The 25837-nt window shown below is 37.6% G+C and overlaps 4 protein-coding genes across 4 annotated transcripts; all 4 read right to left on the bottom strand.

Moving 5' to 3' along the window:
* Positions 1 to 368: 368 nt before the first annotated feature.
* On the bottom strand, positions 369 to 3886 carry LOC126728218 (uncharacterized). The gene is made up of 2 exons (XM_050434085.1): positions 3027 to 3886; positions 369 to 804 (listed from the first exon to the last, which is right to left on the bottom strand). The coding sequence occupies exons 1-2, from the start codon at positions 3416 to 3418 to the stop codon at positions 582 to 584; spliced, it is 615 nt and encodes a 204-aa protein (XP_050290042.1). The 5' UTR covers positions 3419 to 3886; the 3' UTR covers positions 369 to 581.
* Positions 3887 to 6593: 2707 nt separating this feature from the next.
* On the bottom strand, positions 6594 to 8597 carry LOC126713924 (uncharacterized). Its single transcript, XM_050413886.1, has 2 exons — positions 8196 to 8597; positions 6594 to 7026 (listed from the first exon to the last, which is right to left on the bottom strand). Exons 1-2 carry the CDS (start codon positions 8497 to 8499, stop codon positions 6848 to 6850), a joined length of 483 nt encoding a protein of 160 aa, XP_050269843.1. The 5' UTR covers positions 8500 to 8597; the 3' UTR covers positions 6594 to 6847.
* Positions 8598 to 16409: 7812 nt separating this feature from the next.
* On the bottom strand, positions 16410 to 19236 carry LOC126728210 (uncharacterized). Its single transcript, XM_050434076.1, has 3 exons — positions 18860 to 19236; positions 18468 to 18510; positions 16410 to 16828 (listed from the first exon to the last, which is right to left on the bottom strand). The coding sequence occupies exons 1-3, from the start codon at positions 19136 to 19138 to the stop codon at positions 16677 to 16679; spliced, it is 474 nt and encodes a 157-aa protein (XP_050290033.1). The 5' UTR covers positions 19139 to 19236; the 3' UTR covers positions 16410 to 16676.
* A 1430-nt stretch (positions 19237 to 20666) lies between these two features.
* Positions 20667 to 23058, bottom strand: LOC126728202 (tubulin beta-2 chain). The gene is made up of 3 exons (XM_050434069.1): positions 22577 to 23058; positions 22151 to 22420; positions 20667 to 21565 (listed from the first exon to the last, which is right to left on the bottom strand). Exons 1-3 carry the CDS (start codon positions 22968 to 22970, stop codon positions 20889 to 20891), a joined length of 1341 nt encoding a protein of 446 aa, XP_050290026.1. The 5' UTR covers positions 22971 to 23058; the 3' UTR covers positions 20667 to 20888.
* Positions 23059 to 25837: the final 2779 nt, after the last annotated feature.

Raw genomic sequence — 25837 nt, 5'->3', positions numbered from 1 at the left:
ACTGAGACAATACATACTGACTGTAGGCTGTAGCCTGTTATATAGACAAGGTCATTTAGGGTGAGCAATAATACTAGTAGCACAATATGTATCATCACTTGCTAAAATGGTACATTGTTATTGGAACGTCCCTTTCACATGTATTCCCCAGACATATTATTTGAGATCACTGTCGGTCCTTGCTGGCATTTTTCCTATGCCGCTTGACCATGATAGTGCAGTCTACAGTCTACAGCAAGAATTTAACAGATAAAACTGAATGCACAATGTAGTTGCTGAATATCCTGTGCACATTCTAAGCATTATGAAAGAGACTTAAATATAGGCATCAGAATTGCTGCTTAATTCAGAAATTGCAAGACAAGTAATTGAATGGCACAAAGAAGCTTTTATTATACATCATAACATACATTTCAATACTAATTCTAAAGAGTAGTACATGTAGTCATCGGTGGATGTAAGTTATCCATACAAGCACAAGGAGAATGAGAACTGCAGCTTCACCTCAGATCATGATAGGTTACTAACTTTTTCTTTCTTTCTTTTTTCTTTTTAATATCTTCTTCTTTAATCTCATGGACTCATGATAGAATTTTAAAGTGAAAAAGCCACGAAATGACAAAGCCAAGGACCAAGCAGGCCAGTAGGAAATTCATTATGCGGCGGCCATGCCAGATGGTTCGACTCTCAACAAATATCACAGGTGCTGATGATGCTGAGGGGGCAATGGCAGTAGCATTGATTGCTTCATTTCTCTGCTCACCAGCAACATTGAGTGCAATGGTGCCACAGATCTCACAAGTTCTGCCAAAAGTAATTAAATTAATTAGAAATAACGAAAAATATTATTGGTATATGAATCAAAACTGAGTAACTCACAACTCATTGAAATAAGGCATGAAGCAAAAAAATAACAATAAGGTAGGAACTAGGAAGCAAGTTTCAAATCCAAATTATGGATGCTCTAAATTTACTGCTCTATTTTGTCCATTCATCAATTCAACTTACCAAAGCATGGATAAGTTTGTTGTGATCAAATGACAGAAATATTCTTTGAACAAGAACAGCAAAAAAATTATTGCATCTAAAATTTATTTATTCTATATTTATAGACACACACATACACACCAGGGTTTAAAAAGATAAACAACACAGTCAATGGTGCTCTTGAACTGTAAATTTGGCTAAATTGTGATCTACATATCACTGAAGAGTTATACTATTTCTTTTACAACGAACAACCTTTTAGGAAAAAGTTTCTTTAGAAATATTCAAGCATGCAATTATGTTAATTTCTTCATTTTCAATTACTAATTCTTGTAAAGTCAAGTTAAAGGGCAACATATTCGTAAAATGGGTGTAGCGAGAAATTATAAGGAAAGATGAGGTACAAAATGAAGAAATTTGTTTAAAGATTAGGATAGCTCCTATAGTTGAAAAGAAAAAGAAAGAGTTGCTTGAGATTGTTTGGTCATGTGCAAAAGACAACAACCAATGTATCAGTGAAAAAGTGATTTGATTCAAGTTGAGGGAACGAAAAGAGATAGACGAAAACCTAAAATAACATTGGTAGAAATAGTTAAAAAGGATAAGTTGTATAGGATAACATAGCAAGAATACATATGGTCATCCCCGATTAATCTGTTGAGAATCCATAGCCAACCCCAAAGGTCTAGGATTAAGCTTTGTTGTTGTAGTAGTAAATAATACAGCATTCCACATCTTGAAATCCTCAACTTAAGTGATGTCATAAAACAATATCAGCTCTTACTTACACTCGAACATGCTTTGGTCATTAGATTTGCAGTCACAATGTAACTTATAAAAAATATGAACACTCTCAATCCCCTCTGTTTTCCTATTAGCAAAAGTTGTAACATGACCAAGACTTGTTGAACTTGCATATTGAACCAAATGGGCAACATAGGCTGGGAAAAATTTAGTATTTGATTAACTTTTAACATGTAGTGTCTACACACCCCTGAAGTTGGTATAACTACCATGGTTATGAACATAAGAGGTTCTTATCTTAGTACTGGTTAGCTGAAAGAAGCAACAGAAAAATGAAAAGAAAAGGTGGCTGAGATGACTTTTAAACAGCGTATCCTACAAACACCCAAGATTCAGACAAAGGGTTGCATGAGTTAAACAGGAGAAGTCCCTCAAAATTCTCTCTCAACTTGCTACGAAATAGGTAAAAAGATAAAGACAATCATGACCATCACGTGAAAGGAACTCAAGCTAGGTAGCTAGTATAATACGGTTAAATGAAAGAGGCAGGCACAAGCAAGATGTGTTGGGGACCCTTATAAGGTAAGCAGGAAATTCTGACTAGTGTAGCTGTATATATATTATTTAACAATTTTTAAAAACCTTTTACTGTAGTTGCGATTTTAAGTTAAGAGATCAAATAGGAGCTGACTGCTTGTGATAAGAAGATAAATCACCTGGGAGGAAATGGAACTCTTTATCATTGTAGTGAATTCATGAATCAAGAAGTAGGATAAAAATCAATGCTTTCCCTCTTTCAATTAAATTGTTCGCGCTAAATTCAAGATTTAATCTTCTAATTTGCCTTTTTCTCTATGAAGATACAAGATTTGCATTTACTTTCAATAACCTAAATTATTCAATTAGGCTCAGTTGGAAATTTTGTCTTCTTGACACCAACAATGAACAAATAAGATTCTATTATTCCTTTCTTTCCTTTTTCTTCCCTTTCTCAGAAATCAACAGAGAGATAACAGAAGAAAAATACACAAGCATCAATAGTTATATTCACAAATTCATAGCATACAGTGCACATAATGAACAAAAGAATTAATCCCATGATTCCATCTTTAATAATTCCAGTAACAAAAAACCGAAATTAACCAACAAGTGGATATTCAGAACTTATCACACACACATACACAAAATTTAATAAAACTAACACTTTACAAACACTTACATATAGAAAGTAGAAACACACAAAGCCATAAACATTGATGAGCAAAATATCATAGAAAAAATAGACTTATACTCACGTATTTCCCTTAATCTTGAACCATGTCTCAGCACATTTTTTGTGAGCAGCACCCAGATCACCTTTACAAAGACATCCCAACTCAATTGGCAACCCAGCTTCTCTATTACCCTCCAAAACCAAATGGCAAATCCTACAATCTCTATCCACTTTACCCAAATGCACTTTCACCTCCACAACCCCACTTTCCAAGTCCACCTCTGACATACAAATTGACCCAGCAGAAGAGTCCCTCTGAGAGTCTGAGACACCTTCAATCTCCAACGGCGAGTGCCATGACTGGTCGTCGGAGTCGCCGGAGAGTGACACGTCACTGCTCCCAGTAGCAGAATGTCGATAAAGGCAGGCACTTTCACAGCCTGTGACAACATGGGAACCCTCTAAAGCTGCCATCTTGAAAAACCCAGAAAGAGAAATGTCATGGAATTGTGAGACAGCGCGTGGAGAGACTTAAAAGGGAGACTTTTTTTTCTTTTAAATGGGTTTAAGGCATTTTTGTTAAACTGAGATGTAAGAGAGAGAAAAGGAAGGTGGTGCTTGCTTGGGTTTGGTTTGGTTAGAGCTAGGAGATGTGGTGTCTGTTTGCTTGCTTTTATGAAAGATCAGAGTCTTCTATCTAGTTGCCCTCTTTGCTTTTATGTATAAGTGTGTCAGTTTTTTAGAGCAGTGTTGGTGAAAAGGAAACGCTGGAAAACTACAGTTTTTTGGTGCAGACTGCAAAGGAGAACAATAAAGAGAAGACTGTGGGGCAGCGTGAGATTGAGGGTGTTCCTAAGGATGACATTACAGTAGTACAATTTTTTCTTTTCTTTCCTCCTCTCTTTCTTCTGATATTTTTTGGCCGTGTGTTGTGGGGACTGTGAGACAATGAGATTGTGCATGAGTTTGACCGACAGAGACTGTTCTTCCTTTCTCTCTCTTTTTAGTTTTTATTTTCATCTATTTTTAGTTTTTACCGTTCACTTTTGTTAGGGTTTTTTTTTTTTTTTTTTTTTTGGGTTAATATATTAAGGATCATGTTAATGGATATCTTAGGTAATTGGTAATAAATTATATTAAAAAAGTTTTAACACTATTTCACAAGAAATATAAAAACTATCAAAATAAGTAATTATTTCTCATAATCAAACCTAATTTATGTTTAACAAACAACCTAAGTACCTAACCAACTCAAATAAAAATGGTGGCTATGATTGCACCGGAGACAGAGCAGGATTTGATTGATGAGAGGGTGTTGTGGCATGTGGAAGATCGGACTTATTTGTGACGCAGGACAATCAGAACAAAATTGAAACAACAGAAAAATAAAGAGATATGACCTAGGAGTTAGTACCTAGGCCTTGCTTGGAGTCAGTACCAAACGAGGAAACCACTAGAAATCAGCATCTAGGGTAGACCTAGAGTCAGCACCAAACCAAAGAAAGACCAAACAACCATTTTTTCATTCATCATAATATCAACTACCTCCTCAATGAGTACAATAGATTACTTATAAATGATTGCTAAACCCCTAGTTCTAATTGGCTAGAAAATCATAATTACCTTATTACAAAAATAACCTTGCTTCCAAAATTAAAATACTAATAGCCCAATAAACTACTAGGACCTAAAACATAAAAATACAATTGACTTGCGAACATAAAAATATTAAATAATAATTTTCTCGCATCTCCCGCATCATTCTCCTTTAGTTGGAGAAAACTCAACCTCGAGTTTTAAAGCATTGAAGGATTAGGATGCTGACAAATAACACTTGCTTCAAGTCTGAAATCACCTTAGGGAGCACAGGAAAAAGAAAAACCTTGAGTTCATCCGCATCAAACTTATTTGGAATAACAAAATCAATGTGTGGAATTAGTATAATCTCTTCTTGAACCTTATAAGCCATAGGAAGCACTGTGGTTTTAACCTCTTTGACTTCACCAAGATGTTGATCTTCAAGGACTGTAGAGGGTTGATCAGAAGCATGTTCAACAACTTCAACTTTCACATCATGTGCACCATCTAACATAATACTCTCTTTAGGCACCATCTCTTCACCTTGCTGCTCTTCAATAGATTCATTTCCTTGCACACATATTAAAGCAACACTTGTTGAGGCATGTACGTCTCTGTCAACATTAGGATTTGGTGTAGCTAAAGAATTCTCCACGACCAAGATATCATCATCAATGTTGTCTTCTATTGGGGCAGCAATAAGTTCATTGTGATCTAGTATCCTTGGTTTTCTAATTGAATCAGGTTGAGTCTTCTTTTGCTTCATCTGAGCAATCCTGTCTTGAACATTTTTCATGAGCTTTACAGATAATTCCTTGGTAGACAATTCCTTGGTAGATTGTTCAAAAGTGCGCTGAGGACATGAAATGGGATGAGGATGAGGATTTATCGTATTTGCTTCAACTTGAAAAGTACCACACTGAGATTGGGGTAGATACTTAGCTCGATAGTATGGTGACAAATACTTATCACAAAACTTTTCTTTCATATCTTCCCACACACTAATGACAAGTTCATAATTCATATAGCAAAAATATTCAAGATTCTCCCAAAACCTTTGTACTTTACCTCTTAACTTCAAATTGGCATACCTAACCTTTTTGTTATCTGCAAAATTTGCTTGCTTAAAGAATTGCTCCATTCCATTCATCCAGTTGATAAAATCTCGTGGATAAGTTTCATAACCATCAAAATAAGGTGCTTCTAATATTACCATGATTCCCTAAGATAGTGCTTCAACAAATAGTTGGCAGTTGGAACAAGAACCTGGGTTGCTGTGATGTTCTCTGGACAGATATTTGTTGGGACTAAGCTGGTTGACAGGTTTGGATTTCGCGCGGGCTGGTTTTTTTATATATATATATATATATATATATATTTTTTTTTTTTTTTTTTTTTTTTTTGAAATACAATAACAAGAATTACAGTTTAAAATTAAAGCCTGCTAAGCCCAACTCCAAACATGTAAAACACCGAAGCTAAAGAAACTACTAGAAGCAAAAGAAACTAAAAGAGAAAACAAGCGGTGGAGCAAGCACGAAGTGGCACTGGAGTCAACGGTGGAGCGACGATATGGGCTCACCAGCGTTCACAATCAGCGGTGCTCGAGGTGCAAATCGGAGCTCACACGTCAGATCACGGTGATGGGACCGGGCGAAGCATGAAGCGATATGGTAAGAGCGGTGTTGACGGCGAGTTGGCACAAGTGGTTCTCGGCGGCACGAATCTAGTATTGACATCAACAGCTCTTGTGGGTTTCAAACTCCTCTATTTCTGGTCTGGTGGCTGATGGGCTTGCGTGGGTTGCCTTTTTTTTTTTTAAATACTCTTCTGGTTGGTGGCTGTGGTGATGCTTCCAATAGATCGGTGTTTGCTCTGATACCAAATATGACGCAGAACAACCAGAACAAAATTGAAATAACAGAAAAATAAAGGGATATGACCTAGGAGTCAGCATCTAGGCCTTGCTTGGAGTCAGCATCTAGGCCTTGCTTGGAGTCAGCACCAAGCGGGAAAACCATTAGGAGTCAGTACCTAGGGTAGACCTGAAGTCAGCATCAGACTAAAGAAAGACCAAACAGCCATTTTTTCATTCATCATAATATCAACTACCTCCTCAAGAAGTACAATAGGTTGCTTATAAAGGATTGCTAAACTCTAGTTCTAATTGGTTAGGAAACCCTAATTCTCTTATTACAAAAATAACATTGCTTCCCAAATTAAAATACTAATAGCCCAATAAACTACTAGGACCTAAAACATAAAAATACAATTGACTTGTGAACATAAATAATATTAAATAATAATTTTCTCGCATCTCCCGCATCAATTTGGCTCGGACTTCTTTGGCTCGGAAGTATTTGGCTTAGAATTTTTTGGCACGGAAGTCTTTGGCTCAAATTTCCTTGGTTCGGAATTCTTTGGCTCAGAAGTTTTTGGCTCGGACAGCTCGGACTTCTCTGGCTCAGAAGTCTTTGGCTCACATACATCCGACAAATATATACCTGTGAAGATAAAATGACTTATAAGATGCATTTTTTTTCAACAATTGAATACAAATTTTCTCATTATAGACATGTATAATTATCGATTGTTGATTGTGAAGATAAAATGCCTTATAAAATGCATTTTTTTTAACAATTGAATACAAATTTTCTCATTATAGACATGTATAATTATCAATTTTTAAAAAATATATGTTCAATAGTTGTATTTCTTTACTATTTTTTTAATTATTTTTATCAATAGGTAGTGGGGTAGTGAGAATTGGGTTCGAACAACAAAATTTAAATTAATTTGAACATGAAATGGTTCTCACGCTGCAAATCACTTTCCTAAATATTTGAAACTATCATACTTCTTCTTTCTCCAAATTTCCTAAATTCACCCTGGAAACCTTAACATGAGTTTTGATTAATGTTATACTAAATTTTGATTTAATATTCATTTTTCCTTCTTTTCCCTCTCTTTTCTTTTGTTATTCCCTTCTATCATTATAATTAAAAAATAAAAAATAAAAAGGAAAACATCCAAAGAAGAAAAAAAAAGTTTCAACAGTACTATAATGTCATCTCTGATGAAAACCCAAATGGTCTCACTTAAGCAACAAAAATAAAATACCCAAAAAAATATTTCTGTTTAGCAATACTACAGAATTTCCTAAATGATAAAAACCTAAAATACCCGTATTATTAGTCATTCAGTCGTATTGAAAACAAATGAAGCTGTTGAAGCCTTACAAACTAACATGTATTCCTTTTTTTTCTAGCAAAAACAAAAAAGTATTCCTTGTTTATATAGCAATAAAGATTCCAATCTTCCAACTTCAAAAAAAAAAAAAAAAAAAAAATGAAAGAAAAGGAAAACAACAATACAAAGGAAGAAGCTAATAACTGCTTCTACGGTTGGACTTATAGGTCCAAGCCTATTTGGGGCCAAATAATTGTCCTATCACCGTAATTAGTCTTTTTCTATATTGTTTATAATAGGAACCTCGGGTGCACTTTCTTTGATGCATATGAGAACTACCCCTTTGGCCACCTATAGATTTATAGCGATTGTATATGATCAATGCATTTGTATCATTATAGTAAATCTCTTTATCCTACGATGAAAACAAATTGAAACAAACAAATAAACGAAATTTACTAAAACAGAGAAGAATAGAATTCACCTTCGGTCAAAGCCGAATTAGTGTAGAGATCAACAATGTTGAAACATGTGTTGTAACAATCAGTAGAGCAAAGTTTGGTAGTAAAGTCAGACATGAAGATGAAATCTGATGAGATACCAATAGTGAGCCTATCGACTCCACATGCACTAACGCATTCCTCATTCTCAATATATCCATGAAGCTTGTTGTCTTCAACAACCGTCTCAGATGATATACATTGGTATTCCATGATACCATCTTTGAGGTTATTCTCTAACCAGCATCGGTTTCCCGAAGCAGAAACAGAAAATGTGCAAAAATCCATAGGCAAGTCTTCACATGTAAAGCCACCTACATATATAGTGCATCGAATGAGGGAAAAGAAAAGAACGTACTAGTAGTAGAACTAATAGTTATAATTTTGTTTAAAGAAAATAAAGATATGAACGGATTATACCAAGAGCTACTTGAAGTAAAAGTGAGAAAGCAAGGTAGAAGATCAATGCCATTTCTAAGAGCTTTGAACTCATAGAATTGCACGTTGAAATGAACGAATAGAGTAAAGATGTCTAGCCTAACACGGTACCGTGAGGAGGATAATCATAGTTGATTTTGTTTTTTCAAATTCAAGAGATAATTAGTTAATTATGTTTAGTTATTATCAATATAAATTTCAAAAGCAATTATGAGTTATCATTAGAAATTTAGAATTATCACAAGCAAAACTCTTTATCAGAATTCTTCTAAAATTTTACTATCTATCTAGAGTATTTTAAATTAAATGGATTAAATTTGCACAAATAATCAATATATAATTTGAATTGAAATAAATAGGTTAAATTTTTTAAAACTTTCTATAATTTTTTTTTTAATTGTAGCTGTGGGGCCAGAGAATTTATGTCCCGGCCCACTTTCCATTAGGACCCAGGGCCCATGCCGAGAAGAGTAGTTGCCGATGACAAGTAATGAAAGACCAAGTAGCCTAGAGATGCAGCCGAGGATGACCCTTTCCTCAGCATCTCAAGGCTTAAAAGGGAAGAACGACATGTCATCAAAGGCAGCCTCCAAAACGCTCCCAGAAGAAAAGTCGAGTAGAATGGGACTCGCATGGGGGTACGGAGTGGGAGTAGTTCAAGGACAAGACGTCACCTCCGCATTGAATGCGCCAACAGACGTCCTAGCCATATTGATGGGAAAAGACTCTGAATAGTGTGGTTTCGGTTATTGCAACTAACAAAAAGTAGGGGGAGGCGGTTGATGGGACAGATACTCGAGTAGTTACCTGCCTGATCAACAGATGGAATGTCAAGATCAACCGAGAAGGGCTATATAATGTAAAGGCTTATGCGCCAAAAAGAGGGGGGGGGGGGGCCTGAAACCAAGGTACCCAAAAAAGGGGAAAGGAAGAATAGGAACATTAAGCTTCATGGACAAGATCCACGGATAACCTTAGCTCACCTCTATGCGTCCACCATGAATACCGTGACTAACCACTGTCCGGTGACCAAGGCCTAGCTTTTCAGCCCACGCTCTACAAATTATATTGTTTGGGCCCTTAACGTACGAACCCAATACCATTTTGGGATCGTTACAAATTGAGTCCTTACAATTGGCGCCGTCTGTGGGAAGGGCTTGTGCATTGGCACAGGCGGTGGATCGAGCTCCTGTCAAACAAGGACCTGCAAAAGCCCCTTTATCACTTCCAGCAACTCGCTGTTGTTGCCCTAATATGAAGTTCCACTAGGGGCTACACTTCGAAGCGTAGGTGGCACGGGCAGTTCTAGGGGCTTCCAACGTCAGGTCAACGCCCCACACCTTGGCCGAGGGGCTAATCCTCGAAACTTAAAGAAAAGCTAAGTTTTGGACAGAACCAAGGTATTGCATGGTCCTCGGACTCAAACCTATGGAGAAACCAACTACTTAAAGAAAATCTAAGTTTTTGACAAAACCAGGGTATTGCATGGTCCTCGGACTCAAACCTATGGGGAAACCAACTACTTAAAGAAAATCTAAGTTTTGGACAGAATCAAGGTATTACATGGTCCTCGGACTCAAACCTATGGAGAAACCAACTACTTAAAGAAAATCTAAGTTTTGGACAGAACCAGGGTATTGCATGGTCCTCGGACTCAAGCCTATGGGGAAATCAACTACTTAAAGAAAAGCTAAGTTTTGGACAGAACCAGGGTATTGCATGGTCCTCGGACTCAAACCTATGGGGAAACCAACTACTTAAAGAAAAGCTAAGTTTTGGACAGAACCAAGGTATAGCATGGTCCTCGGACTTAAACCTATGGGAAAACCAACTACTTAAAGGAAGTTTAAGTATCAGGCTCGGCCTAACAGCACACTCGGTACCTCAGATGATACCTTTGGCTCCCCAAAAATATGTCTAGATACAAGTTCGACGTCCCATGGGCATGGATAAGTTGGAATTCCGGGATGTAATCCCAAATAAATCATATGCACAGCCATTCATACATGTTAAAATAACTAGTTCAAAAACCATAAGGTTCGCAACAATAGTTAATATCAGCAAGGGCAACGAACATGTAATTTAAAGGAAAAAGGAAGAAAATAATTTCATATATATGGTCAATGAGTCCAACTACAAGCAAACTCTAAAGTTTTCAAAACAAAAGGGAAACTAGTTAACAGTTAAACTAGAAACAAATACAAAAGTTGGTCAGGGCTTTAGTATCTCAAGATTCAAACCTCCAGGTGTTTCTCTCGCCCTATGAGTCTCTCCTCCCTCAGTTGACTCGCCGGGAGTGACGATGATCTGAGTAGCTTCTAACTCAGCAGCCTCAACCTCCTGTGGAGCGCTCATAGCCTCGGAGCTGGTAGAGGCGATCTCACGGATGGCTGAAGGATAAAATACGCTCTCCGCCTTCCACAAGTCGGACGAAGCTTCCACCCCAGCTCGTTTGAGGGCCTCTTCCCAAACCTAGGAGCAGTATAGCCGGCATACTCCAGGGATTTGAGCTTTAAGGAAGGCCTGGGTATTAGCCACCCCCGCTTCATAACCCTTCTCCTCGACCTTGTCCTTTGCAGTTTCCACCTCAGTTCTGGCAAACTCAACCTCCTGCTTGGCCCTCACGGCTTCATCCTTGGCAAATTCCGCCACGCCCTTAGCATTGTCTGCCATGATCAGTTTCTTCTTCAAATCACTGATCTGCTCCTTAGCAATCTGCAATTGCTCCTCGACAGCGAGTAGGAGCTTTGTTTGTTCCTCAGCCTGTTTTTGGGCACCAATCAAACCTACCACGGCACTATCCCTGTCTCGGGCAGCCTCCTTTAAGTCCTCCCTAGCCTTCGCGAGGTCAGCCTCGGACTTTTTAAGGGTTCGCGCAGCATCAATACGTTTATCGCGCTCAAGCTTTGCGGTCTTACTCTGCCCCTTAACTTCTTCCTCCATCCTATAGGTGGCCTGGATAGCCTGCCAATTGAGACAAGTATATTGTGAATGAAAATCTGGGAGCAAGAATTGATAGAGTCTTAGGTTTCAAGAGTCTTACCATACCCAAGTACCTTTTCGTGCTGAGGAAAACCTCCTGCATCCTCATATATTTCAACTCCGCCATATCGGTAGGAAGCAGCATGGTCCTCCCCAGCGCGTCGGCCACATAACCGCATTCGTCATCTCCAAGGTTCCTCATGGACGCGTTCTCCAGCAATGGCTCCCCGTGGAGCATTGGGGCAGGAAGCCAAGCACTCGATGCGGATTGGGCTTCGATCCCTTTCTCCTGGCTTTGGTGCCCGATCTTTAACTGTTTTTGAGCTCGTGGGGCTTCGGCCCTCTCCTGAGAAGACTGGGATTTTCCCCCATCCATGGGTTCCTTACCCTTGGGACTCCTCTTTCTCTTTGAGTCAGTGGGCACCGGCCGAGGAGGCAAAGCTGATTGGGGAGGAGCAGGAAGTTTGGGACGGGGAGATTGTGGCTGCGACTTAGTAGAGGAGGACCTAGTCTGGACGGGCTAAGGCTGAGGTGGGGGAGTTGAAGCACTGGATTACGGTTTTCCCTGTGCACCCTTCCCCGGCTGACCCTCAATGAGGTCGAACAAGCTGGTCGGGGCTTTCTCTTAAGACCCATCTCGGCTCAGGAGGATGTTCTCACTGACAACAGTTCCGCTTCGAACAAGTTAGGGTCACCCAGATCACCAGAAGGATCCTCGGATGGGTCAGTTTGGTCAAATGCCCTAAATCCCTCCTCGGACAAACCCAAATCACCTTCGTTCTCCGCTACTTGATGAGACGGGGAAGAGTCCACCAATGGGATGCCCTTTGGGACAGGAGATCCTTCGGAGATCAAAAACCCGTGCTCGACTATGGTGATTTTCGAAAGCCGAGAATTGTTAGCGCTGATCACATGCTTTGGGTCGGCAAATGACTTCTGGATGGGGTCGTACCCTAAGATTTTGTGAGCGGCTCTGACTTGACCATCTTCGTCATTTACAAAAACCGTCGCTTGAAGAACAGTCTCCAAATCAACCCGGTTAATCAGATGAAAGTGTCGGTGAAAGGCGTTTAGATCTGCAAAAAGAGACATGTACACGGTTAGTAGCCGAATCACACCAAATTAAGACGGCGCAAAGGAGTAGCACCCTCCTACTCTCTATACCCCACCTAGGTCTCCCTCTACCATCGGGCAAAGGAGGCCATCATGCCATTCCCCAGATACGATAAGAAAGTCCTTATTCAACCCTTTGTTGGAGTCGGGGAGGCACTAGATTAGCCGAACCCTATCATCTCTCGTCTTCATGTAGTAGGATTTGCCCTTCAAATTTTGGAGATTGTAGCACCAATTTACGTCATGATGGGTTAGTCTTAGCCCCATTTTTTCGTTTAAGGCATCCACACAATCCAGAATCTTAAACATATTGGCAGCGTACTGGGTGGGAGCTAATCGGAAATGCCTAAGGTAACTCCTCATTACCGGCCCCATGGGGATTCTCATACCCCCCCCCTCTACGAAGGCAAGAATGGGAATTACCACCTCACCCGTCCTTCTCAGAAGATGCCACTCTCCTACCTTGCAGTGCCTCAAACTTACGTTGGGGGGAATCCTATAGTCGGCGATGAACTTTTCAATTGCCTCTTCGGTCTCAACCAATTTTTTCAATTTCACCATCTCTAAGAACTACCAAACAAACTCAGAGGATGACGGGAGAAGGAGAGGAGCAAAAGAAAAATAAACCCAGAAAAGAAAAAGCACGAGTTAGTAAAGTCAGAGAACTTACAGAAAAGAGGAAAGGTTCCTCGGACAGGCTTTTTGTACTGGAGATAGACTTGAATTTGGATGAAGGTTTGGATGAACCCAGGATATATGCGCTAGAACTCTTATGTGCAAAAGTGAAGAGACAAATCAGTTCCAAAAATCATTTATACCTCCCATCGAAAGTAACTGCACGAATTTTCCCACCCATAAAGGTAAGGGAATCTCCACCGTTAGATCACCATCGCGCCGTTGAACGTCGGAAGCACAGAGCCGCCCGCATTTAATGAAGACACATTTCACCTTCCAAAGACTCCAAGAACATGTCTCGGGCAGACGAAGAGTCTCGAGAACCGATAGGTGACAAGGATTGACAAGCTTTAACAGAGGCCTGATGTCATCAAAACCCTCCTATTCGTCCGAGGATCTGGACAGCAGGATTTTGAGGGGCTATTGTGGGGTCAGAGAATTTATGTCCCAACCCACTTTCCATTAGGACTCAGGGCCCGTGCCGAGGAGAGTAGTTGCCTAGAGATGAAGACAAGGACAAGTAATGAAAGACTAAATAGCCTAGAGATACAGCCGAGGATGACCCTGTCATCGGTATCTCAAGGCTTAAAAGGGAAGAACGACATGTCATCAAAGGCAACCTCCAAAGCGCTCCCAGAAGAAAAGGCGAGTAGAATGGGACTCGCATGGGGGTACAGAGTGGGAGTGGTTCAAGGAAAAGACGTCACATCCGCATTGAATGCGCCAACAAACGTCCTAGCCATATTGATGGGAAAAGACTCCTGAACAGTGTGGTTTCGGTTATTGCAACTAACAGAAAGTAGGGGGAGGCGGCTGATGGGACAGTTACTCGAGTAGTTACCTGCCTGATCAACAGATGAAAGGTCAAGATCAACCGAGAAGGGCTATATAATGTAAAGGCTTATGCGCCAAAAAGAAGGGGGCCTGAAACCAGGGTACCCAAAAAAGGGGAAAGGAAGAATAGGAACATTAAGCTTCATGGACAAGATCCACGGACAACCTTAGCTCACTTCTATGCGTCCACCATGAGTATCGTGACTAACCACTGTCCGGTGACCAATGCCTAGCCTTTCAGCCCACGCTCTACAAATTATATTATTTGAGCCCTTAACGTACGAACCCAATACCATTTTGGGATCGTTACAAATTGAGTCCTTACAATAACGTTAAGCATAACTAACGTAAAGGTACTTCCAAAATTATACCATAAATCCCATTCATTTGGAAAGTTTACGAAAAACGGGAGTTTTTTTATAAACTATGGACGGAGGGGTACTCTACACGTATAGTACGCGTAAAAACTAACTGAGCTTGAGAGTTATCTCAATAATAACTAATTACTCTTGAGTTATCTTTAATTACAAGAGTTTCAAAAAAAACCACACAACTATAATTATTCTCCCCATTATAGAGTGTTAGGCTAGACATTTTTCATTCAACTATATCTTGCGGTGTTCTAGTTATTAGTTTCCTCTAATATTTCAATAATTTTTATGGAAATTTTTTTGCAAAGTTTAGTATTTTATTATATAGGCAAAGTCGAAAGACAATAAGAGTGTGATTTGATTGATGTATAGTGAATGATATAGTAATTGATATATAGGCATGTTTCATGCTTATATAGGAATGCAAATATCATTTTGATAAAATAAAATTGTAAATATTTTTCAATCAATTTTTTTTTACATTTTAATTGTGTCATTATTTTTTTTTTCTTTCTTTCGTTCGACTTTTGTTTCAACTATTTCAAAAACAACTAATTTGAGCAAGAATATCATATTTTAAATTAATTTTTTCTCATATAAATCTTACTATATGAGAGAGATTTTGACCTTGTATCTACGCTTTTTTTTTTAAAAAAAAAAAATTTTGGATTATCTTAGCATGTGTTGAGTGTGGGAAGAAGCTAAAAGGCTGATTGGTTAAAAGGGGGAAAAAATGGTGCATTTTGGTTTCATTTTCAATTTTCAGTAGTATCTACCACTAAAAAACTGGTTTGACTTTATTATTTGTACTCAGGTTTCATTTTCAATATCCAAAAAGTGAGTTTGAATACAAAAAATAAATATACCTTTTGACTGTTTTCATTTTCACTAAAATGAATGCAATAGCATTTTTGTAAAAATACTCAAAATTTGTGTTGAATTTTTAATTGAAAGTGAAAAGTGAAAAATAAAATAAAATAAAGAAGAAGAAGAAGGTAAACAAGAAAATTTGTGCCAAACATAAAATGAGTACAAGATTTGAGAAAAAGAAAATGAGTATCGAAAAATAAAAAGTGAAAATGAATCACACCCACGAACCAAACCTGATATCTCAAGCAAGCACCATCATGTTCCTTAACTGAGATATATCTACCGTATTAAATTCAGAGATGGTCATCATTCAACATTAACACCCTCCATTAGGTAAAGACTGATTCCTTCCTTTAAAATCAAAGGGTTCTTCGTGTATGTTCTTTACCATCTTAAACCACTTCAATTAGCGGGTTTTATATCTTATTCAATAAAACTGCATAGCACTTTAACATATATATACAATATCTGTTCATTTCAAAACCAATTTGCTACTTATGAAGAGGAGTGCTACATCCACAACAATTTCACAACAAAAATTAGGTGGCAATTTGTCACTAGTTTTCATCTGGACACAAAAACATACATCACTTTTTTACCTACTACTAAAAGTTTGCTACTTGTGTCCCTAGCATTTCTCACTTATGAAACATAGACATCAACACAAGACAAGCAATTTAGTATGCTAACAAGACACATCTTCAGAGGAAAGGAGGACAGAAATGAAAGAAATTCCCAGCATAGAGCCTCATTAATCTTTAACGATGACTAACCCTACAGGCCAACACTCTCTGAATCACCCATGCACAAACATAATTTTTTAAAAGTCCCTTGCACAAACAAAATGCCCAACCAGATTTAGTGGATTAACATGTTTGAAGAGACGACTAAGCAATACTCCAGAAACAAGAAAAATTTTAGAAAACTAAATCCATCTAGCTCAAGCTTTTCACTTATAACAAACATATTTCTGTTTGCATTGCCGAAAGTCTGGCTTTCCATGCACAGGGATGTTACAAAAAAAAAATCAAATACATCCAGAAATAACTGATTTGGAAACAAACGACATCCAAAGATAACTATGCCGATGGAGAAGAACTTGAAATCACTGGGCATCAACTAAACAAGGATATCGGAGTATGAGTGGTTAGGCAAGCAACACCTATTACTAATTGATATGCATCAAGACACTTGAGCCTCCGTTTTTGGGACAGTTTCTGGAGATTTAGTCAAGTTGGGAGCACTTTCTGTTGATTTTGTTAAGTTTGGAATGTACCTCCAACAACGCTTGTGAACTCCACTTATTTTCTTTGGTGCATCTGCCGCTGCCATGCCTGCATTAAATTATTGAATCAACTAAACCTTTGACCTTGGAATAGACAAAGCTAAACAAGTACCAATCAGCATGAAATAAATGCAGAAAAGTGCCATTTGGCCAACCATCATGTAAGAACATCAGTCTTGCTACCGAAAGAAAAAATCACAAGCCAGATCAAATTATCATGACCTTTTGTTTTTGATAAATCAAATTATCCAGACCTTATTCTTGATGCCAATGATTTAGGTCGCCTCTTTTTCCTGAACAAATTAGTATACATCTTATTTTAATATCATGTAAAACTCGATTTTATAGTGCATATATCACTAAATTAAAGCCCTTCTTTTTTCCCCTTTATTGGACCATTAACATGAGACAAACTGAGCTAAGAATTGTTCACTGGCCTTCCAGACTACCATATTTCAAATGCACTCATGGTAAACAATTCTATCAGACATCAAAATATTCCCTAAGGAAGTGTATCTACAAAGCATTAAGGCCACCATAACTTATGATGAATCAACTATCAACCAAAAGAATTCATATAGAATGATGAAATATATATGTTTTCACATTGTGATTACTAACAAGAATAATGCTAGTATCACAACAAAACCCACAACTTGCCCACATAGCAAGTTGTGAGTAGTAGAGTTGGAGACCCACATGGACCCACTACTCATAACTCGACACGTGGGCAAGTTGTGGCACAAGTTGTGGGTTTCCAAAAAGATTGTGAAAAGGCCAAATAAATTGATATTTATTAATCAGAAAAGTTAAAATAAAACATTAGACATCACATTTGCAGTGGCAAGCCCAGATTGTCATCTCATCAACCAATGACTATTAAATATTTAAACAACTGTTGACAATATTTATAGAGAACACAAGTTTGTATCAAAATGTTTCATATGCAGGGCACTCTTGGAACACTAACAAACAACAAGAAAAAGAAAATCAAAATGAAGAGAGGGTGGGACCTACAAAAGTCACAAATACTATTACACTTCATCACTTATATGTAAACTTCTTTCTTTGTAACATTTAAGTGGCGGAGGGGGATTCAAACCCTAGGATTGTCTCCACTGATAACATTAGGAAATGACATTTTACCAAAATTTCAACAGTGCAGCATACTGTTTGAATGCGAACATGCAGCTGGTACACAGAAACAACTGGTAAAAGATTACGATCTTCTTGAATCACAAAATTTCAGAATTTAACAGATTAGTAAGCACAACTGCGACTTAGAACTCAATTGAGAATTTCTTACAGAATCCTTTGCCATTTTCTCTGCAACCCAATTTCTCAGGGCAGAGACTTATGTGTATATCAAGGTCCGCAACATCAAAAGATTTAAACAGCTACAGAAAGTCCTACTAAACCCAATAGAAATAACTTAAACAAGACAAACAGTTCCCTCACATAAGTGACATTCCTTTTATATTCTTTACAGGGTGCAACAACAGCAAAAGTAGCAGCCAGGACAATAACACTAAGCAATGAAACCACTAAATTCCCTTATTCAAAAGAGAAAAAAAATCTCTAGCTAGTTAAAGTAACAAAAACAGCAGCAAGTGCAGTGACACCAAATCTAATACCAATATCAAAAACCAAATGTGGAAAATTTAAGAGCAGAATAACCAAACACTCACCTTCCTTATGAACAATTCCCCACGCCTTGCCATGCTTACCATCCTGCAACAACCACATAAACCCTAAACCCTTAAACCCATGAGTTGCAAAAAAAAAAAAAAAAAAGGATAAAAATTTGACTTAAACCCTTTGTTTGGCAATCGAGAAATTGTAGAAAAAGAACATAAATTTTTTTTTTTAACACTATATATATATATATATATATATATCTTGCTATAAGACTAGTCTTTTCAGTCTAATACAACTATTCAATTTCGATGAACTGAGTTTCGCATTGTTACAAACAACAAATCAGAGACTTTCCATTTCATTTCTCACAATTATTTTTCTCAAAATCGAAACGAAACAAAACAGAAATGGAAAACACAGAGAGAGAGAGAGAGAGAGAGACCTTGTAGAGATTGATCTTGGTGATCTGGTAAGAGACGCCAGTCCAGTGAGTCTTGGCCATGTGGTATCCGAGTCCCCAATTGGGCAAAAACTGAGCCACCTCGAACAGGTTCTTCTTCTTTTTTCGTTTGGGTTTTTTGGAGGCCGAGGAAGAAGATGAAGCAGTAGTAGTAGGGTTATTCGCTGAAGCAGTACTGAAGCTTCTGAGGAAGTTGAAAGAGAGCTTCAAGAGGCTTTGGCTTCGATCGCTCGCAGCTCTGTTTGCCAGAGCTGTCGCCATTTTTGGGTTTCGCTGTGTTCTCTCTCGCTCTCTATACCTCAGAATCTGAGCCTAGAGCGACTGCGAAGTGAAAGTGTTTGAGGTTTTACTTTATTTTGGAATAACCTCGTCAGTTTAAGATATTGATAAATTGGCCCCCCCTAACTTTGTATGTTTTCACTCTTTTTGTTAAACCAAGGCGGCTTTTTTTTTATATACAGCCAACAGAAGTGAAAGAAAATGAGAAAGGTTTTTAGTTTTATTCATTTTCTTTTTTTGATGGTGATTTTTTGAGTTAATCAAACATTTTTCAAACGAGACAAAAAAAGAGTTCATTTTTCAAGCAAAACAAAGAAAATTTTTTTTTAATAGGAAAAAACAAAAAAAAAGGACTTTTTTGTTTTTTTAAGTAATCCTACCATCACAAATTCTTTTACCGTTTGATGTGTTCTATTTATTATTGGTTTTCATTTAAACTCATCATTAATATTATTTTTTTATTTATCAATAATCATTCATCACATCAGCTGTTTATAAAAAATTTTGTAAACAAAAAGATAAATCAAACACATTTGGTGTAATTTAGGTACAATTTTTAAAAATAAATATACTCCCCTTTTATATCGTTGAAAATTTTATTTGGGCATTTGGAAGCCCATTTTGTCTTTCATTCGTTTTTGCATTCCAAAACTTTGCACTTCAGCTTCAATGGCTCTTGGTCCTTCCTTCCATGTCCCAGCAAAACTCCCACAACTCTACAATCCTTTGGTCAGCTTCGATGGCACTCGGTCCTTCCTTCCATGTCCAAAGGCTCTACAAATTTGCAGCGGTTCTTTAGCTCGATGTATGCTTTTAGACTTTGCTGTGTGGATCTTTGTTTTCCATTGTCCAAGCTGACATTATTGGTTTTTCATTAATAATAAGTTCCAAGTTTTGCCCCTTAAAAAAAATAAAAAATAAAAAAACTCTGGCGTGTGGTAAATTAGGAAGAGCTCACTAAAAAAACGAATGTAATTTTTTCCTATTTGTTGCACTTGTGTGGATCTTTTGTTTTTCTATTGTCCAAGCTGACATTATTGGTTTTTCATTAATAATAAGTTCCAAGTTTTGCCCCTTAAAAAAAATAAAAAAATTCTGGCTCTCGTGTGGTAAATTAGGAAGAGCCCACTAAAAAAACGAATGTAATTTTTTCCTATATTTGTTGCACTTCAAGCTTCGATGGCTCTCGTGTAACCCGCTAAATTAGGAATAGCCCACAAGATGTACAAGAAAAAACGAATGTCTATTTTACATTCAACACAACATATGCGCAGGTATGCAGCAGGTTCACACACTTCGGCCCTGAAATCATTACAATGAAATTATGCATGGAGTGTGCAAATTCCAGAGCGAGCTATATCTCATTCTTCCCCCTGAATGTTAAAGGTTTCACATCCAAAAAACTAGGGAACAAGGATGAAAGTATGGGATTTACACAATTCATACCCTCACAAGCTGGAGGTACGGCATAGTGATAATTGAGCACAATAAAATCTAAGACGCAAGAACATAGAATTTAATAATAGCAAATTTTACTACTAGAAGTCTAATTAAAAAAGTTATGCTACAAAACCAGATGATATAGCAGAATATAGTTTAATTTGTCTTTCCTTCTTCAGTCAAATACTACATAACCAGCAACTGGAAGTTGAGGTTAAAAAAAGACTTTGCTACTATATAGTATATTAGATAGCAAGTTCCCCAATAACCCATCATCGGGCGTTAATCCCAATCATTCTTGCTCATACTCTTCCTCCTCATCTTCATACTCTCCTTCCTCATCAGCTGTTGCATCTTGATACTGCTGATACTCTGCAACCAGATCATTCATGTTGCTCTCTGCCTCGGTAAACTCCATCTCATCCATGCCCTCCCCAGTATACCAATGCAAGAAAGCCTTCCTCCTAAACATGGCAGTGAATTGCTCGCTCACCCTCCGGAACATCTCCTGGATTGATGTTGAATTCCCAATGAAGGTTGAGGCCATCTTGAGACCAGTTGGTGGAATATCACAAACTGTTGATTTCACATTGTTGGGAATCCACTCAACAAAGTAGGAAGAGTTCTTGTTCTGCACATTCAACATCTGTTCATCGACCTCTTTGGTGCTCATCTTACCACGGAACATAGCCGATGCTGTCAGATAACGGCCATGTCGTGGGTCCGCTGCACACATCATGTTCTTTGAATCCCACATTTGTTGAGTGAGCTCAGGAACCGTCAGTGAACGGTACTGCTGAGAGCCTCGTGATGTTAGAGGCGCAAATCCCACCATGAAAAAGTGAAGACGAGGAAATGGAATGAGATTCACAGCAAGCTTCCGAAGATCAGAGTTGAGCTGGCCTGGGAACCTAAGGCAGCAGGTGACTCCAGACATGGTTGCAGATATTAGATGATTCAAATCACCAACTGTTAGAACAAAAATAAAAGGGAATGAGTTTCAATAGAAAAACATTGATGAAAAAGTAAAATAATTCAAAGACTCTAGAAGAAAAAGCATTTTGGTATCTAATTAAAATAATAATAATAAATCTTTAAAGTTTGTTTGTCTTCTTGGTATTTAATTAAAAATATATATTTAATCTTTAAAGTTACAAACTTTTCCCCCCCAAATCATTCAAACTGATTTGGCAGGGGAACTTTTAAAATCACCTAAGACATAGATAATCATTAAATTTGAAATGGAAGGGGAAAAGTGACAGCCAAGATTAGATATGTCCATAACTTTCCCCCCTTCATTTCAAATCAAAGTAAGCATCATTTTCATCACTAATGACTAATACTGAAATTACTCCAACTACTCAACACATATGAAATTCTTATGACAACAAACCATATTCATGGTCTAGGACTATGTAGTCCTTCCCATTCAAAATCAAATATAATCATTTAGCAGCAATAATAGAACATTCTTAAAAAGCATTAAGCATCACAGACATACTAACAAAACATTTGTAAATCAATAGAAGAGAAAAAGGAAAGTGAGAAACATACAACTGGGAGTAGTGAGTTTGAGAGTTCGGAAGCAAATGTCATAAAGGGCCTCATTGTCAAGAACCATGCACTCATCAGCATTTTCCACCAGTTGATGAACAGACAAAGTGGCATTGTAAGGCTCCACAACCGTATCCGACACCTTAGGAGAAGGGAACACCGAAAAAGTCATCATCATCCGATCCGGGTACTCCTCCCTAATCTTCGAAATCAAAAGCGTCCCCATTCCAGATCCAGTTCCACCACCCAATGAGTGACACACCTGAAACCCTAAATCCCAAAAAAACAAACACACATTATTACCCCAAAAAAATTCTTAAAAAAATTACAAAATTTATGAAAATATTAAACCCTAATTTGAAACAGACCCATTTCATATTTTCAAATCAAACAGTACATACATAAAACTACAGGAAAATTTTATACCTTGTAGGCAGTCACAATTTTCGGCCTCTTTTCGAACAACATCGAGAACCGAATCGATCAACTCGGCACCTTCAGTGTAATGCCCTTTAGCCCAGTTGTTTCCGGCACCGGACTGGCCGAAAACGAAGTTGTCCGGCCTGAAAATCTGACCATAAGGACCGGACCTCAAGCTGTCCATGGTCCCGGGCTCCAAGTCCATCAGAACAGCACGAGGCACAAATCGCCCACAACTCGCTTCATTGTAGTACACGTTGACCCTCTCGAGTTGAAGTTCCGAGTCACCGCAGTAGCGGCCGGTGGAATCGATGCCGTGCTCGGCGCAAACCACTTCCCAGAACTTGGCACCGATTTGGTTCCCACATTGGCCTCCTTGGATGTGAAGGATTTCTCTCATTTTCGGAAGAGCAGAGAGCGAATTCGAAAATTAGGGTTTGAGAAGTTTTGAACTTTTGGTGAGAGAGAGAAAAGGAAAATGTGGGGTAGAGAATGGGAAAGAAAGGTTTATATATAAGGAGGGAAAGTGACAGATATAATATAACGGCTCTTTTTTTTTATAATTTTGAACGAACGGGTGTGAGAGAATCAACGGTCAGATGGCTGACACGTCACGGATTTAACGGATTAAAAAAAATACATGGATGTAGAAACCCTAACGGTTAATTTCGAAATGGTAGAGAATTTGAAATTCAAAATTGCTGATACAGCTGGACACCACTAACTGCTGATGTAAAAAGTAAATTGCAACGGCGACGTATTAGGAGGATATACGGGGATACAGATTCTGAGGAAGAAGTACATAGAGATTCGAGCAAACAAGTGGGCCACGAAAGAGGGCCCCCTGATATTTACGATCCGGTAAACTACAAAACTGTAATAAACAAATTTAAGTAGTTAACTAAGGAAAATAATTCGTAGTACTACGAAAATATATATATATATACACACATATATATTGTTTTCAAGCACGGATTCTTTTGTAGACTTGTAGAAGTGTAGAGACAAATAGAGTTTTTGCACATTTTCGTTAATCCTTGAACATTGCTATCATTACTCTGTTTTCATCACTTGAAAACACATAAATTTTGTTTCATTTCACTCATCACTCATTTAGTTAGAGTTTTGAGTGATGAAAATTGAAAATGAAAATATGGTCAAACACACATATTAAGCCTAGGATCCACCAAAAATGAGTAATGGGTGATGGAAACTATTGAAACCAAACAGCTTCTTAAACCCCAAATTTTAATTTTGTCAATGTAATACTCAAATTCTTTTTCTTCTTTTTTTTTTTCTTTTTTTGGTAAATCGGAAGATTTCATTAACTAAGAAACATAAACATAGATATTTGAGCAAACACACTCATACATAATCCCAGCAATGTCTAGACTAAGCAAAAGGGAGACATCTGTTGGGGGAATAGAAAAAATAAAAAAATCCTGAGGGAGGAGGACTCCTCTTCTAACAAGTGCATCAGCACACTTGTTCACTTCCCTAAAACAATGTTGGATTCTAACTCTAGGAATTTTTTTAAGGTATTCTTTGCAGTCAGCCACTATCACCTCAGTACCATTGAAGCTTCCAGCATCCTTCTACAGAAGATCAACCACAAATTTCACATCTAGCTCAATCTCCACAGCAGCCAGGTTTAGATTAATGCACATCTTGATACCATCTCGCAAGGGCCACAATTCTACTGCCATGCTGGCTGTGAATCCAATAACTCTAGCATATCCACATACCCAATCCCCATGAGAATTTCTTATGATACCCCCCCTCCCCCCCCCCCCCCCCAGCACAGCCCAGATTCCCTAAGGAAGATTCGTCCGAATTTAACTTAAACCAACTATCCCCCAAGGGGGTTCCACCTAACTTGAATGGTAGTTAAGGCACGCCTCATCTTTTCATTAAGGCCTCATCTCTCGGTTTTACTCATTCTTATGCAACCGCATAAATAGTGTTATCTTTTCTAAGAATAAGTAAATTTAAAACAACCAAATGTTTAAATTTAAGTAGGGAACCTAATATATTATGTCTAAGTTTTATCCTAGAGCAATAATAGAGCAACATCTAATCAACCTTTTTGTTTTCATTGACGACCTTTACACTAAAAAAAAAAACATAGTTTTGTTGTAGGTGTTTGCCTTCTTCACAACATTAGAGAAAAATACTCTAGAGAAAATATTTATGGGTCCGTTTGGTAATAATTGTGTGTTTGGTATTAAAAAGAAAAAGAAAAAAAAAAGTCTTTTTTAAGTGATAATTCACTGAGTTATACAATAAAAGTATTATTGTTTTATTTAAGGATAGAGAAAACTCTTTCTTACTACGATTGCTTTCTCTTTGGTCTTCACATACTCTCTTCTATTCCTTCTCTCTTTTATTTTCCTTTGTTTCTCTCAAAACCCATTGCTCCTTCTTCCTCCTCCATGGTTTTCGTCTCTCTCAATGATAAATGGATTTGATAGAAAGCTAATTTTAAATAGATTTGAGAGAAGCGATAATAGATTTGAGTACAAATGAATCTAAAGAATTTAAAATGAGCGGAGTCATTGATAAATAGAGGAGTACGAATGAATTTGAAGAATTTAAGAGTAATTGTGAGATAAAGTCCAAATAAAAGAGTTGTTGAGAGAGAGAGAGAGATGATGAGACTCTTTGTGTGAGATTATATAGAAGAGGAAGGCGTGAAATAGGTGGAAGTGTGAGAGAGGGGAGTTTCACTTATGTTTGGTCTTGTCAAGTGAGTCATACAATTTTCAACTTATTTACAACAATGCCACTCAACACTACTTAAAAACAAAAAACTGATGTGAATGAGTTCTCAAAATGCACTAACACAAAAATTTGCAAAAGAAATTCAAAATAGTTCACAAAATTCCAATTTACAAAACCCATAAAACAACCCAACACACCCAAATCTAAAAACTGAAGAGAGAAAGAAGAAGGAGAAGACAACGTGATTGAGAGAGGGGAAAAAGAAGAAAAAAGAAATAGAAGAAGAGAACATGACAGTGTCCAAAAGAAAGAGGCGGAAAAAAAAGAAGAAAAGAAAGAAAGAAAAGAATAAAGAATATTAGTGTGCAAGAAAAAAAAAAAAGAAAAAAAAAAACAAACAAACAAACATGCTAGAGAGAGAAAATTCGACGGTGTATTTATTATCAAATCTGTAGGACTCAAACTTTTCTAAATATTTACAAAAATGTCATTGAACAATATTACTTGAAAACAAAAAACTAGTATGGATGAGTTTTTTAAATACAA

Source organism: Quercus robur, chromosome 1 (assembly GCF_932294415.1).
Source record: "Quercus robur chromosome 1, dhQueRobu3.1, whole genome shotgun sequence".
Lineage (NCBI taxonomy): Eukaryota > Viridiplantae > Streptophyta > Magnoliopsida > Fagales > Fagaceae > Quercus > Quercus robur.
The sequence above is the reverse complement of the archived record's forward strand: the minus strand, read 5'-3'. Positions and strand labels throughout refer to the sequence as shown.

Bases quoted from the DNA above. Each gene is read 5' to 3' on its own strand.
- LOC126728218 (XM_050434085.1), bottom strand. From the start codon at position 3,418: ATGGCAGCTTTAGAGGGTTCCCATGTTGTCACAGGCTGTGAAAGTGCC. The intron at 805-3,026 runs GTGAGTATAAGT...TACTTTTGGCAG, and splicing joins TTCAAGATTAAGGGAAATAC to AACTTGTGAGATCTGTGGCA.
- LOC126713924 (XM_050413886.1), bottom strand. From the start codon at position 8,499: ATGGATTTTTGCACATTTTCTGTTTCTGCTTCGGGAAACCGATGCTGG. The intron at 7,027-8,195 runs GTGAATTCTATT...TTATCTTCACAG, and splicing joins TAATTCGGCTTTGACCGAAG to GTATATATTTGTCGGATGTA.
- LOC126728210 (XM_050434076.1), bottom strand. From the start codon at position 19,138: ATGGCGACAGCTCTGGCAAACAGAGCTGCGAGCGATCGAAGCCAAAGC. The intron at 18,511-18,859 runs GTCTCTCTCTCT...TGGTTGTTGCAG, and splicing joins CCAAGATCAATCTCTACAAG to GATGGTAAGCATGGCAAGGC. The intron at 16,829-18,467 runs GTGAGTGTTTGG...AATTTAATGCAG, and splicing joins GGGAATTGTTCATAAGGAAG to GCATGGCAGCGGCAGATGCA.
- LOC126728202 (XM_050434069.1), bottom strand. From the start codon at position 22,970: ATGAGAGAAATCCTTCACATCCAAGGAGGCCAATGTGGGAACCAAATC. The intron at 22,421-22,576 runs GTATAAAATTTT...TTTGGGATTTAG, and splicing joins AAATTGTGACTGCCTACAAG to GGTTTCAGGTGTGTCACTCA. The intron at 21,566-22,150 runs GTATGTTTCTCA...TTGTTCTAACAG, and splicing joins CAAACTCACTACTCCCAGTT to TTGGTGATTTGAATCATCTA.